At 35.9% G+C, this 14,383-nt stretch overlaps 1 protein-coding gene across 8 annotated transcripts in view; it reads left to right on the forward strand.

Moving 5' to 3' along the window:
* Positions 1 to 358: 358 nt before the first annotated feature.
* The window catches only part of Hipk (Homeodomain interacting protein kinase), a 108,061-nt gene continuing 94,036 nt past the window's right edge, over positions 359 to 14,383 (forward strand). For 5 of the 8 annotated variants that reach the window (XM_028182798.2, XM_089739404.1, XM_028182726.2 and 2 more), the window contains exons 1-2: positions 366 to 841; positions 11,974 to 12,162. In XM_028182798.2, the coding sequence (XP_028038599.2) occupies positions 11,977 to 12,162 (186 nt within the window). In that variant the 5' untranslated portion in view covers positions 366 to 841; positions 11,974 to 11,976. Of the gene's footprint in view, positions 954 to 11,973; positions 12,163 to 14,383 lie in introns of all 8 variants that reach the window. The other 3 variants (XM_089739403.1, XM_089739400.1, XM_089739401.1) reach the window with 3 other exon arrangements.

A 14,383-nucleotide genomic window follows, 5' to 3' on the forward strand; every position in this document is an offset into this window, starting at 1 on the left:
AGTGGTATGTTTGTTAGCAGTAGGATTCATCTAATAAAGTGTGGTGACGCGTCACAATTTGTGATTTTTTATTTTTTATTTATTGCTCTCAAAACGATAAATTTATTTAACATATTCTCGTCATTTGATATTGCTCTAAGCGAGCTCAATTGTCACCATAGCCGAACTCATTGTAGCACATTTTTTTAAAGTGTGATCTTTTTTACATCACACATCACATCTTTTTATTTGTAAATTTCATCGATGGACATAAAAAGGTTCTAAATTCAAACACGACTAATTTGTCATCTGTCAAGAATATTTCTACTATTAGTAGTTATATTTTGTTTGATTACAGACAACCCGTTTGGCTAACTTCGCACTTCACTATTCTCCGTTCGTGCAAGTTCGTGTCGCTTCTGTCCATCAGGGACTTTGCGACGTAAGCGGGTGTGTGCGAAAGTATGAAGTGAAATCGTATCTAAAAGTGTGTGATGTTTAGTGTTAGTTTATATTGTGCTAAAACATAAAAATGAGTGTGAACGGTTAAGCGTGTTTGCTACTTATCAATCTGAAAACATTGTACACTCGTGTATGTACTCGTAACATTCTGTTTAACTGTTTCAAAATGGCTGTGTTTTGAAGGCCCCTTTGTCCGCTTTCGTGTCTTCTTTCAGCATGATAGTGAGATCAATCAGCAAAAAAATTAACTTGGAAAGGTGAGCGTGGACCCTAATGTGAATTGGCGTGATTAGTGTAAAAATACTTAGTGGAAAATTACTGGTTGTCGCAGTTCTGCGTCGGTTGGTTGCTTTCTAGCGGGCGAGCGATACAAAACGATTGCCTGTGTACCAACGAACGTGTGAGTTTCTAATAACCATTTTGTGTAGTCGTTTATAAACTGATAAAGCAGCTGCAACTTATCAACGTAGGCTGCTGTCTACGTAGTGAGTTCTCAGAGTTAAACGCACGAGGTAAACATATGACTTATGAGAAACAATATGCATGTTCTTCTAATTGGAATTAATTTAAAAGTTTTAGTATCTGGGCAATGTTTTGAAATACTTTTCGATACTAAAAACTATTTTAGATTTAGTTATCTTTTAAATTTTAATTGTTTTATTGTAAAACTTGTACTGGTAAATTGTAAACAGTAAAACTAAAATAATAATAAATTAGGAATGCAATACTAGCCAATTGAAAATTCAACTAGTCATATTGTATGCTGTTATTTCTCTGTTCCTGTTATTAGGTTAATGATATGACTTAAAAAGGAATACTATATTTTTCCTTCTGAAAAGTATTCTACGTTTTTGAATACTTACAGGGGAATTTATTTCTCAATTAAAAATCACTAATAACTGCTCATATTTCTCTATTGTTTTTCCATTACCATTGTGGCCGCCCCGAGCTCCACCTCATCATAAATGCTTACAATGATCAATCAACATTAGGAATCACAACCACCTGTAAAGAACTTCAAATTCTATTTGAAGATATAAAGATAAAAAGTGAAAAATAATTAATTTCAAAGCCTGATGGTACAGTACAAGAGTAATTTCATAAAATGTTGGAAACACAGTGTGGGTGATGATGTGAACCACCATATTATTATGAAATTGTGAAACCTTTTGAATTAATTAATTTCTAACAGTAAAATTTAAACTAACTTGTCTAACTAACTTTATCAACATTTAATGATTAATTTCAATTTTAAAAGTTTCCATCATATCGTTTGTGGCAATTTACCTTTAACCTATAAAATCTGAGTCTATAACATACAACAATATTGAAATGATGTTCTATATGTTTAATGTCTTTTGTTCATTAACATTTTAAAAATTATTTTAGATGATATGAGACTTGCTATAATTGAAGGGCTTACATTCAGGTTTGGTGTAGTGATAATCCATAAAGGGTGGTTGGCAAGAGCTGGATGAGGGAAACAGGGTTATGCTCAATGGTGTGCAATTGGAGAAGCCTATGTCCAGCGGTGGATTAATATGGACTAGGCTGATGATGATGGTGTTACTGATAAATATTTTCTTATATTAAGAAACAGATTCCTAAATATTAAAACTACCAATTTTTTTTATAAAATGCAATTGAATGAGCAGAGACAAAAAAATGGTGGTAGGACCTCTTGTGAGTCCGCACGGGTAGGTACCACCGCCCCGCTTATTTCTGCCGTGAAGCAGTAATGCGTTTCGGTTTGAAGGGTGGGGCAGCCATTGTGACTATACTGAGACCTTAGAACTTATATCTCAAGGAGTGTGGCGCATTTACGTTGTAGATGTCTATGGGCTTCCAGTAACCACTTAACACCAGGTGGGCTGTGAGCTCGTCCACACGTCAAAGCAATAAAAATCAGGTAATCAGCCCGGAAATGACTACTAATACAATGCTCAATTTTAAATAACCGAAACCAGTCATGAAAATGTTGATATAAATGATGTGATTAAACTAGATTTGTACAATCAAGGTTCCTATATCTGTTCTGTTAATGTGGGCTGCTATAGAAAAATATGTAAATTAAATATGAAATATGAAAATACCAGCATTACTCCTATTGTAGTGGGCTTAGCTTAGTACAGTCTGTATAGACTCGTCACAAAATAAACAGGTTGCAAACTGTTGTGTCTTGTTTATAATTATTAACCAGACACATAGACTTATGTATTATTATTTATTTAAGCTAAGCCCCCTACACTATGAATATTTATCTGAATCCACAATATGGACAAAACTTGACACTAAATTTAAGTCTATCCTATGGCCTAAAGGATAAGACTCTCAGTGCATGTGTAGTGCTATGTGACTGTTCGAATTCGAATCTCGATGACAGGTACTAATTTTTCCAACGAAATACGTACTCGGCAAATATTTACGAATTACTTCCACTATGAAAGAATAACGTTTAATAAAAAGAAAATCCGAAAAAAAGAAATTTGCGTAACAACTGGTGGTTATTGCGTATTATGAGCTCACACGCGTACGTACCACAACCCTCCCTATTTCTGCAGTAAAGCAGTAATGCGCTTCGGTTTGAAGGGTGGGGAAGTCTGTAAAATTGAGACTTAAAGATTCATGTTCTAACATAGGTGACATTAACGTTGTTGATGTCTAAAGGCTCTGGTAACCACAACACTGAGTGTTGAAGAGAAAGAATCACACTTAAACATATAATTAAGTTAGTATCATGTATCATCATAACAATTTAGTATGGAGATAGCTTTAGAAAATATTTGACTAATTACGCCAGCTAAAACCTAGTATCGACAAAAAAGAGAATGTTTGGTCGATAAATACTGGTATCTATCTAGGTGTGTTCGTGAAATGCGGGTACCGTTACTTGCCGCGTACAATAGAGCGACATCTGAAATGCATAACGGCAACGTCCATTGTGTTGTGCTCACGCACGTAACTGCATTACTGAAAACGATATTCTGCTACAACTCCATTGTGTGCTTCTACGAAGTATCGAACCACGAATCGTTTGGTTGGCGGCGCTGGAAACTCAATGCACAATATTAGTATCACATGGAAGTTTCGGATATAGATAACGGAGTCATACAATGACATCGGAACACAAAATGACAGTTTTTATTTCATTTGATCGAGTAGATTTTGTTTTTTTATATGGACAATGAAATAATCTTTCTTTTTTATGTCTGAGAGATTACTGGTGGCCCGGAGGCCTTTCCAGTTTTACTAGGGCAGGTCGACGAGCAAGGGCTCAGCCAGGAAGGGTAGGATTTGCTAACAGCTACAGAAACAATCTAGATTATCTTTCGTCAATTTAGGCAAACATGGAATGCGGTACGAGCACGACAACTGTCTTTCGGACCAGACTCATTCTACTTTATTTGTATGTAAAAAACAATAATGGATCATGTCACAAAACATGTAGCAAAAGTTATCTATCAAGCAAATTTTAAGTAAACAGATTATGATTATGTTTTTGGTATTTATTTACTACATAGACAAACTAGAAATATAAACGGTATATACATATAAAGATGAATCGAACTCACTCATGACTGTTCTTCCAAGGAACCACTAGTAAAGTAGGTATAATAGTATTTAAATGCGAAGTAAAAGTATACAGAATAACAACATTGTACATACTACGTATTAATAGAAAAAATGCTGCCTTAAGATAATAACCTTTATTTATACAATTGTAAAATTTTGTTTTGTATGAAATCCCCTGATTAACAACACTAAATACACTAGAAATCTTAGGACGTTAAATCTAACAGGGAGGACTATCTTCAAGCAATATTAAGCCACATAGGCGTTTCGTATGTTATCATGATTTTACAAACATGTACAGTTGAATATAAATATAAAACAACTCTAGATTCCTCCATTATGATAGGGATTGTTGCCTTTTTCGCGTTATCGTGTATCGTTAATTCGAGACAAGAAAGTGCCGTACAGTATATCTTGTTTATAATAATAACCATGTTGTGATTCTTTATTTCTGTCGTCTCGTTTGGACGTCACGTTTTAAACATAACTCATACGATTTACGGCTGTGCTGTAATTACGCTGAAATTACATGTTTGTTTATGGTACCTCGGCTCTTCTTTTGTTTTCAATTGGCCTTTCTCCAGAGTTGACGTAGATTGTGGATTGGATGTTTTTTTTTGTTTGTTACATCCCATTTCCAATGCTAGTCTTTTTATTTATTGCACGTTCGATTTTTTTAGTCGATCACTTTGAAAGTATGAGCTATGTCCTGTCATCGTGAGGCTATCTTATCTAACAATCTGTAGAAGGCGCAGTAAAACATACAAATATTCGTCGCATAATAAACTCATACATAACATTTATCAAGGAGGCCACAAACACCAGCGTCTCGGGCGTCATTAAGCAGGCCGAATTTAGGCAACATTGGAGGAAGCTGGTGCAAAAACTGGACCAAGGTGGTCACGACCCTCAGTAATGAGGAAACGACAAAGAAGAAGAAGAATAACATTTAACAATTGCAAGCGAATACCATGTTATTTTCTATATTAAAACTTTGATTTAATAGGATAAACCATGTCTAGGTATATAAAGCAATCGATGGTTTCACCCACGTATTCGATTTTAGAAGGTCTACCTACGTAAAGCGATATTTACAGTTTTCGGAGGTAAATGATAATCGATATCGTATTGTTTTGTAGATAGATTAAGTACTGTTAAAAATAAATGAGAAAATCTATTTAAAACATAAACTTTTATATTTTTTCGATGCCTCCAATGAACACTACGCTAACTTCAAATTCGTAGATTTACAGGAGGAGCGTTTAAACGAAAAAAGTTGATAAAATCTTTATTATTGCAGATATATTTATGGTTTTTTTTGTGTAACTAGCTGATTCACTCTTGCTTCGAACCCCATCAATAATGATTAATTGTAATACTTTTAACATAGTGAAGCGATCTGCGTGGAAAACCAAAATTTCAAAATTTTGTGTTAGAGCAGTGTTCATTGGAGGCATCGTTTTTGTTTCACCCTGAAGATTCTATTTTATTCGTGATTTAGTCGTTGCATATACAAAAGTCAAAAAATCTGCAAGTTTTTCCTTATAATCTCACTCGTGCTAAATCAGATCATCCTTGGTTGTTGGATTATAAGAATTTAATTTCAAGAGAAATACACTTTACGTTTTCATAAATGTGTCAGCTGTGAGTATAAATACATGTTTAAAAACATTACATCCTTTCGACACTGATAGAAGTATGTGATTAGGTACATTCTCTGCTAAGAACACACTGGCTGACAAAACAAGTTAGATACTTGTTGGCTTTTGATCTGTCTGACAATAGCATTTCTTGGAAATAATGGGCATTGGATGGATGAGCGATAATAATGACTGGTTGGGTTGTTTTATGGTAAATAGTTGGGTATATCGATACTAAAGTTGGATGATGAGAAATTCATTGTAGTAATAGCTTGAGGTGCCCGGATTCCATACACAATATGCTCCAATAAGATTTAATAAAATTTGGTAAAATACATTATTAGAAATACATTAATTCTTCAATGTTAATCACTATTGACGTAATTTACACAGTTGCTGATGCCTTTCATATTATCACGGTCGTGTTCTTAGATAATATCGGTGAAAACACTTTGTTTTTTTTTTCCAAGCTATCAAGTACGGTGAAGGTAATGAGTAATAATGTACAATTATCTTCGTAAGCTAAAAATCCACGCTCAGTTATCATACAAGTAAGTATATAGGTATAAAAATATTTACTTTTTCGATCCTAAGGTGGTTTTTTGAAAGATTAAATCCGTTCAAATTGCATATAGTGTGTGAAGACCAAACGAAATTATAGTTAAATCTATTTTTCCCTCAACAACAACTACAACACTCGTAATCATTTAAAATTTCAATAACCTATATGTACACAAGCACACAAAAATAAAATAAAAATTTAAATAAGATATTTATATGTACAACGTACTCTTATTAAATTGAAAACATTTCGTAACACCGTTACCAGTTATACAAAATGGGCCGTCGTTAAATTTCTCCTCTAACATGGAAAACTTTTAAGCGTTTATCAAACGAGTTCCCTAGTTTAATTAACGCGATGTGAAATCTACCCTGCGACATGTTTACATGTTTGTGACTGTAGTTGTACGTCCCGGCTCGCCCCTCCGGGAAGTTGTTCGTATCGGAGAATATCAGAGACTTTTTTTTATTGCTTATATGGGTGGAAGAGCTCACGGCCCACCTGGTGTTAAGTGGTTACTGGAGCTCATAGACACCTACAACGTAAATGCGCCACCCACCTTGAGATATAAGTTCTAAGATCTCAAGTATAGTTACAACGACTACCCCACCCTTCAAACCGAAACGCATTACTGCTTCACGGCAGAAATAAGCAGGGCGGTGGTACCTACCCGCCCAGACTCACAAGAGGTCCTACCACCAGTAAAAAACTGGTGGGTTTACAGAAACAAACAGACTCTTATAAAACTAGATTATGTATTTCGTGGTTTGCTTGTAGTAAGCAGTGTGTTTCATAATTTGTGAAGACTGTATACTATACAAGTTTTAAAATGAAGATAAATTATCGAACGGTTCATAAACGCTACACTGGTTGTTTGTTAATGAATTATTCAGTACGTAAAAAAAAACATTATAAAATAAATTCTCGCCAGTTTTTATGGTTGCGTGCAATGAACTGTAATTTGTATAGTAATAAACCTAGTCTCAAAGTACATACTGAGCTTAGTTTAGTCAGTCCTAAAAAAGAATTTTACAATAGCCTGCAACAATAGGATGTTTTTGTATCGTTCACACAGTTAATGTATTCTGCTGCTGGTATGAGGTATTGTGGCTAGGTCACGCTCTTGTGGGCGCCACCATCCTGCCTATTTCTGAAGTGAAGCAGTCATGCCTCCCAGTTCGAGGGTCATGACTTGGATTTTTTTTCCTACCTTAGCTGAGAGTCTTGAGAGGTTATTTCAGTATAACCTTAACTAGTAGGTGAGCTCACGGGGCTCAAACCTGACGACGTTGCTAACACGAACCCTAGCAAGAGCCGTGCTTCGCCGAATCTACCACCGGATCGGAAACGCGACCCACTGAGAAGATCCGGCGAGAAACTCAGTGGGCTGTGTCTGAGGGGATTTTGATTTCATATCACTTAGCACTAGGGACTCGTATCGAAATAAGAAATAAATATGTAGTTGAAACATCGGAAATTGTCAGATAATTATCAGTACATGATGGTTGCAACTCGACAAGCGCAGGTAAGTAGAGTATGAACAGCTCATTTGCGTAGCTACTCGCCGTTGACCTGGTTGAACCAGTAGGTACATGTGAGTGCCAATGCTGGCCAACATGTACATATTTGAAATCAGTTGCCACAACTCTGCATCTGTCACGACTCGTTTTTGAATTGTGTCGATGTGAAAATATGGACTGGATTGATGCTTACGCTAATTGAATATGCAATTTCGAAAAGGGCACATGTCGCATATTTTGTCAAATACGTTTTTTCATATACATGTAGTTTTGAGGCTTACCTATACCTATTTTATAATAATTCCAGTAATTTTCAATTAGTAATTAACACTAAAATATATCTCAAAAGTTAATATTTTAAATTATACACTGCTTTAGAAAATATTCAGTTTATTTTTCATTTCCTGAACATTTTACATTTTCAGAGATGTGCCCTTTTCGAAATTGCATATTCAATTACATTCGCGTCGACTTACCCTTGGCCAAATATTTACCGAATTATCCATAAAGTATCAAGCGTTTAATATCAAAATAACTATTTTATCTTTGTATTAAATCGATTAAGAACGATCACAAGCCGTAATACTAATTATTTACACCGGGTAATGGTTGTATTTATTACGTCAAGTTGTGCGTACTTTAATGTAAGTAAAAATCTAACTAAAAAGGCTTCCCAAAGGAGACTTACACTTTTACGGTACTTTGTACTATTAACAATATTATTATACTATTATTAATACTACAATAAAGTGATATCAATTATTGGAATTTGTTATTAAATCGTCGATGAAAACTTAGCGCAAAATGTAGGAAATGGACCTAAAGTTGTGTAAAATCTTTTAGGCTGAAATTATTTAAAAAGAGATAAGGTAAGTTTGTCAAAGATACAATACAGTTCGATGGCATCTATTTAAAACAGTAAAAAAGTACAATAAATAATAAAAAAATGCCGCTCCAAGTAGCTAATCTATTCTATGATTAATAATAAATTAATCTATATAATCTATCTATTAATTTATCTAAAAATAGATTTTTTAACGTCAGCGATTTTCGAAAAACGTTCAAAAACTCATTAACAAAAAAAACGATTAGAGATCATCTGTGCTTATCCCAGAAAGAAGAAAAAAATGATATTTTAATATTTCAAAAACAAAAACCTAACACGATGTTTCAATGGAATTTCATTATTCTAATATTTAAAGGTCAAAAACTAAATAAAAAAAAAACTAAATAAATGCTAAAATAGCAAACCCAACAAGCAATTTTTAATTTTTTTTTATCCTCTTGATACTAATCGGGATATTAGAGCGGAGGTAAAACATTATTGTTGTAAATTGTGTTAAAGTTAGCTTTTTATTTTTCCTTACTATATTCAATACATTTTGATTCGAATAGCATATTTTGAACAATTAGGTTTGATGCTTGTCTATCTAATTCGTCTACCAAAATAAGCAAATACAATCAAAAAACAACACTCTGTTTACTTTACGAAACTACGTTTTGTCTACGCAAGTACTTGTAAATTCTAGTTGAAGTTGTATGATTCGAAATATAATTCAAATACAAATAATGTGGTCTTACATTACATTACTCTGTTACCTTATAACTGACTGAGTGAAACCCTGCGAATGTACCCAGATTTTATTATGATAAGCGGATTTTGTATTCAACCGAGACTGTCTCAAGGCGAATCGGATTTCTTTGTATGTTCAGATCATTTTACCAGAGTCATATTTCGTTGCCTTTCAAGTTTATATAGAAAAACGCACTCACTAACAATTTATTCAACCTTGGTATATTGCGAATACATACGCATTTTCCATATTATATTTTACACTAGGTATTGTTCAGGACTACCACAATCTTGGTCAGTTTTCAAGTTATTTGTTCCATTGAAGGTGCATTGAACAGGTATCTATACTATAATATTATAAAGAGGAAAGATTTGTTTGTTTGTTTTTTTGTTTCGAATAGGCTCCGAAAGTACTGGACCGATTTGAAAAATTCTTTTTCCATTAGAAGCCGACATTGTCCCTGATGAACATAGGCTACTTTTTTTAATTTTTTTTAAATTTTTTTTTTTGGTTTCATGTGTGTTTTAATGTTTCCGAAGCGAAGCGAGGGCGGGTCGCTAGTTTTTATATAAATATCATAAATAAAGTATTTTTTTCCAATTCCAACATGAAACAAATTAATGTCATCATTAAATATAATCAGTTTTAAACTTCGCTCGTACCATCGTGTTTCCCGAGCGCTATGACATGTCCTTCTTCAAACGAGGCTTGTGGGAGTATTAAGCGGTAGGCGGCGGCTTGGCTCTGCCCCTAGCATTGCTGAAGTCCATGGGCGACGGTAACCACTCACCATCAGGCTGACCGTGTGCTCTCGTCTGCCTACAAGGGCAATATAAAAAAATTATCAAGCGCTCTATATACATATAATTAATATAATCATCATCATCAACAGCCCACAGTCGTCCACTGCTGGACATAGGCCTCTCCCAATCCACACCACTGAGCCCGGTCTGCGGCTCTCCTCATCCACTTCTTGCCGGCCACCGTGCGGAGGTCATCCCACCATCTAGCCAGGGGGCGTCCCACGTTACGTATTCCGCTGCGCGGTCTCCACTCGAGAACCCGTCTGCTCCAGCGATCGTCAGTCCTACGGCATATATGGCCAGCCCACTGCCACTTCAGCTTGCTGATTCTTTGAGCTATGTCGATGACTTTAGTTCTCTGTCGAATAATCTCATTCCGGATTTTATCCTTCAGAGAAACTCCGAGCAATATAATTTACATAAAAATTTGACAAGAAATTTAACTAAAATATTTTTCTGCTTCTTCGGGTCATATTACCGGAAAGGAGACGTGTTTCAATGCAATCGTGGTGTCCGCTTGACGAAATGAAAACTCGATTTTTACGACGCTCTCTGTGAAATTGCTTCGGCGTAAAGACGCCGAATATTAAAATTGGACGGCGTTCTTGTTAATTCTAGGCGTTTCTTGTCACATTTCTGAATATTTAAAACATCTTGATGAATTGCCAGAGAGATATCCGTGAGATGTAATAGGTTTTTTTTTTAATGAACTGGTTTGCGTATGATGATAAAGTGGTATGCATCTTTTGGGTTCCACTTGCTTTTGAAGCACCTAAAATTTAATGGGGTAATAATGGAAAGAAACATCGAATTGAAAATTTCAGATTACGAATTCGAAACATAAAAATATTTTTTGATTCTTCATCGTGAACAATAATGTCATGGATATGTAATCCGATTTAAAATAAATGTATTGAATCGTTACCATTTGCTTCTGCAGTTCGTATTAATTTTTTTTTTTGCTTATATGTGTGTACAAGCTCACAGTTCACCTGGTATTAAGTGGTTACTGGAGCCCATAGAAATCTACAATGTAAATGCGCCACCCACCTTGAGATATAAGTTCTAAGGCCTCAGTATAGTTACAACGGCTGGCACACCCTTCAAACCAAAACGCATTACTCTTTCACGGCAGAAATAGGCAGGGTAGTGGTGCCTACCCGCGCGGACTCACAAGAGGTCCTACCACCAGTAAAAAGTATGTAAATTATGTATTCGAGTACGCATTTAAATTCGATAAAGTTTTGAGTTTGGCACTCCTAGTAAAACGGACTTTTTAATAATAAATTGAACTGAAGGAAGATTCGTGATGTTACCGGAAACAATCCACTTCGTCTGTTTTTTTTCCTACCTAAGCTGATAGCCTTGAGAGGCTCTATCAGCGTAACCTTAACTAGTAGGTGACCTCATGGGGCTCAAACCTGACGACGTTGCTAACACGAACCCTAGCAAGAGCCGTGCTTCGCAGAATCTACCACCGGATCGGAAACGCGACCCACTGAGATGATCCGGCGAGAAACTAAGTGGGCTGTGTCTGAGGGTTAATTTACCCGTCGAGACCTTCGTCGCAAGCGACGGGTTCGACGAGAACGATGACCGGTGCTTGAGGTACCTAAAAGCACCGTTAGTGGATCGGGAGGATCCGAAATGACGTGTTTGGGGCGACGTCGACTGCTTTCCATTCTTTCCGCAGGATCGGGAATGTAGTTACCGGCGGCCACGATGAGAGGGTTCTCGTGTCGTGACGCTTTATCGAAGTGGAATCGTCTGTAGATTTTTAAGTATTACATACATTGTCGAGTGATATTTCAAGAGGTCGTACCACCAGTAAAAATGTATATGTGTATTGTTTTGTTTCAGGGAATGCATGTCATGTACTCGGAGCCGTCGGCGCAGTTTCGCAACAATCAAGCCCCGAACACACTGCCCGAGTACCAGCCGGTCGTGTCGCCGGCTCGCCAGCCCGCCAAGAAGCGACGAGTTCTGAGCCCCTCGCAACATCTGTATAATCACCAGCAGCACTCCCTGGAGGACAACGCCGGCTACAAGGTAACCTACATACGTACACACATGTACAATCTCAAATACCTTATATCTTTAAACGAGATAATTCTTGTATATAAATATATACATATAAATAATCTGAATCTCGGAAACGGCTCCAACGATTTTCATAGAATTTAGTATACAGAGGATTTCGGGGGTGATAAATCGATCTAGCTACGATTTATTTTCAGAAAATGTTGTTTTATTCGTATTTTCTATAATCAGCTTTATCGATAATCAACTTAAACATAAACGTTTTTTTTCTTATTCTATTTAAAGAAAATTCCTAAAAAAACACAATGATAAAAAAAAAATCATCAAAAAGTCATCCTCTAGTATATTTTTAAATATTCAATAAAGTGTATTAACCGGGACGCATATTATACGTCTGTGCCTGTACTAGCTCACCAAAAAGCCATGCGCCAAATATTCTGGGGGAGATGAAGGCACGGAGGCTCGGTTGGCTCGGGCATGTAGTGCGTATGGATCAGGATCGGGCTGTAAATGGAGTCTACCGAAGGGACGCCGCCCCGCAGGGAGGCCCAAGTACCGCTGGTCTGACGCTGTGGAGGGTAATTTACGTGAGCTCCAAGTGTCGGACTGGCAAGGTGTTGCGCAGCGCCGGGATGAATGGCAAAGTTTATTGTCGGAGGCCAAGACCCACTTTAGGGGTCATAGCGCCAGCGCATTAGTAGTAATAGTGCCTGAACTGTATGAATCATTATCTCTGTCTAACGCCCACCCTGGATGAGGATTAACGATCTTCCAGGTTTCCTAAGGTGAACTGGAACTGATACAAGCACAATCCATAGTGAGAGTTCAGATGCGTGTTGTAAAGTTTGCGGATACGCAAATAAATAGTACTAGAACTTGGGTACTTGGGTAGTTGGGAACTTGGCGGCTGATCTGAGTATTTAATCTGATGGCTATCTGTTAACACTGGAGAAATATACAATTACATTCTGTATTTCCGTAAATATGTGTGGTAGTATAAGAATATAACCGTAATGGAAAAACTAAGATAAGTTTCTTACTTTAAGACTTCTGATAAAAAAATATACCGAATAACAAAACAAAAAAAAAAGCTTTTGATCTATTTATAAATTAAAAACGATGTTGAAAGGTTATTTATAAAGTTTTAAAATTTTGTGCTCCAAACTCAATAAACATTTAAATGTTTCCTGCATGAGGTTCCTTTATGGGTTTATTAATTAGTAACTAGTTTCATCGCACGCAATTGATTTATATTCTGAAAATACCCAATTAAAGACGCGAGACTGCATGTTTATTAATTGCATGCATTAAATTTATAATACTAAAATTTTTAAATATAAATAAGGTATAAAAAATAAATAATATTATTTTAATCTTAATTTTATTTTAAATAATACAATACATATGCCACCTTTTCTAAACAGATTGACGCTCTTTGTATAGAAATACGAAAAAAATCTCTTGTGGAGGTATATAAGAGGAGAAATTTTTTTTTTTTTAATATAATCTTTACCCGAGTTTGCGAATACATCCAATTGCGTAATTTATTTACCAGGTTTGATACAATAAGTAAAATTGAGCAGTAGCCCAAGCATGAGGTGTCAAATTTTTTTTGACTAAATGAAAGAAAAGAACAAAAAATATTTTAGATATCTGAGTACACTATTGTGTGTGTACCTCGCGATTTTGCATCAAGTTTATCGCCTCTATGTATATCGCTATAACGATATGATGAACATCGATATATCGACTCGAGAATAAAAAAAAACGTGATTTAAAGGAGAGTTATTTTAAACTTAATTTTGCGTGACGCACGTAACCGAGATTGAGAGCTGATGAATATGTAATCATGTCAACACTGTCGCTTATAAAAGGGAGCGGTTCGATAGCGAATGAAACATGTATTTTTATGCAAATCGTTCAGAGATTACTTTTGCAGTAGAACTCAAAACGTTTTTATATAAAGTTGTAAAGAACTCTTCCCAGGATTTGGACATAAAAAAATGCATCACAGGTTATCGTTTTTTATTTTTTTATTGCTTAGATGAGTGGGCGAGCTCACAGCCCACCTGGTGTTAAGTGGTTACTGGAGCCCATAGACATCTACGACGTAAATGCGCCACCCACCTTGAGATATCAGTTCTAAGGTCTCGAGTATAGTTACAACGGCTGTCTCCCACCCTTCAAACCGAAACGCATTACTGCTTCACGGCAGAAATCAGCAGGGTGG

Source organism: Bombyx mandarina, chromosome A1 (assembly GCF_030267445.1).
Source record: "Bombyx mandarina strain Sakado chromosome A1, ASM3026744v2".
Lineage (NCBI taxonomy): Eukaryota > Metazoa > Arthropoda > Insecta > Lepidoptera > Bombycidae > Bombyx > Bombyx mandarina.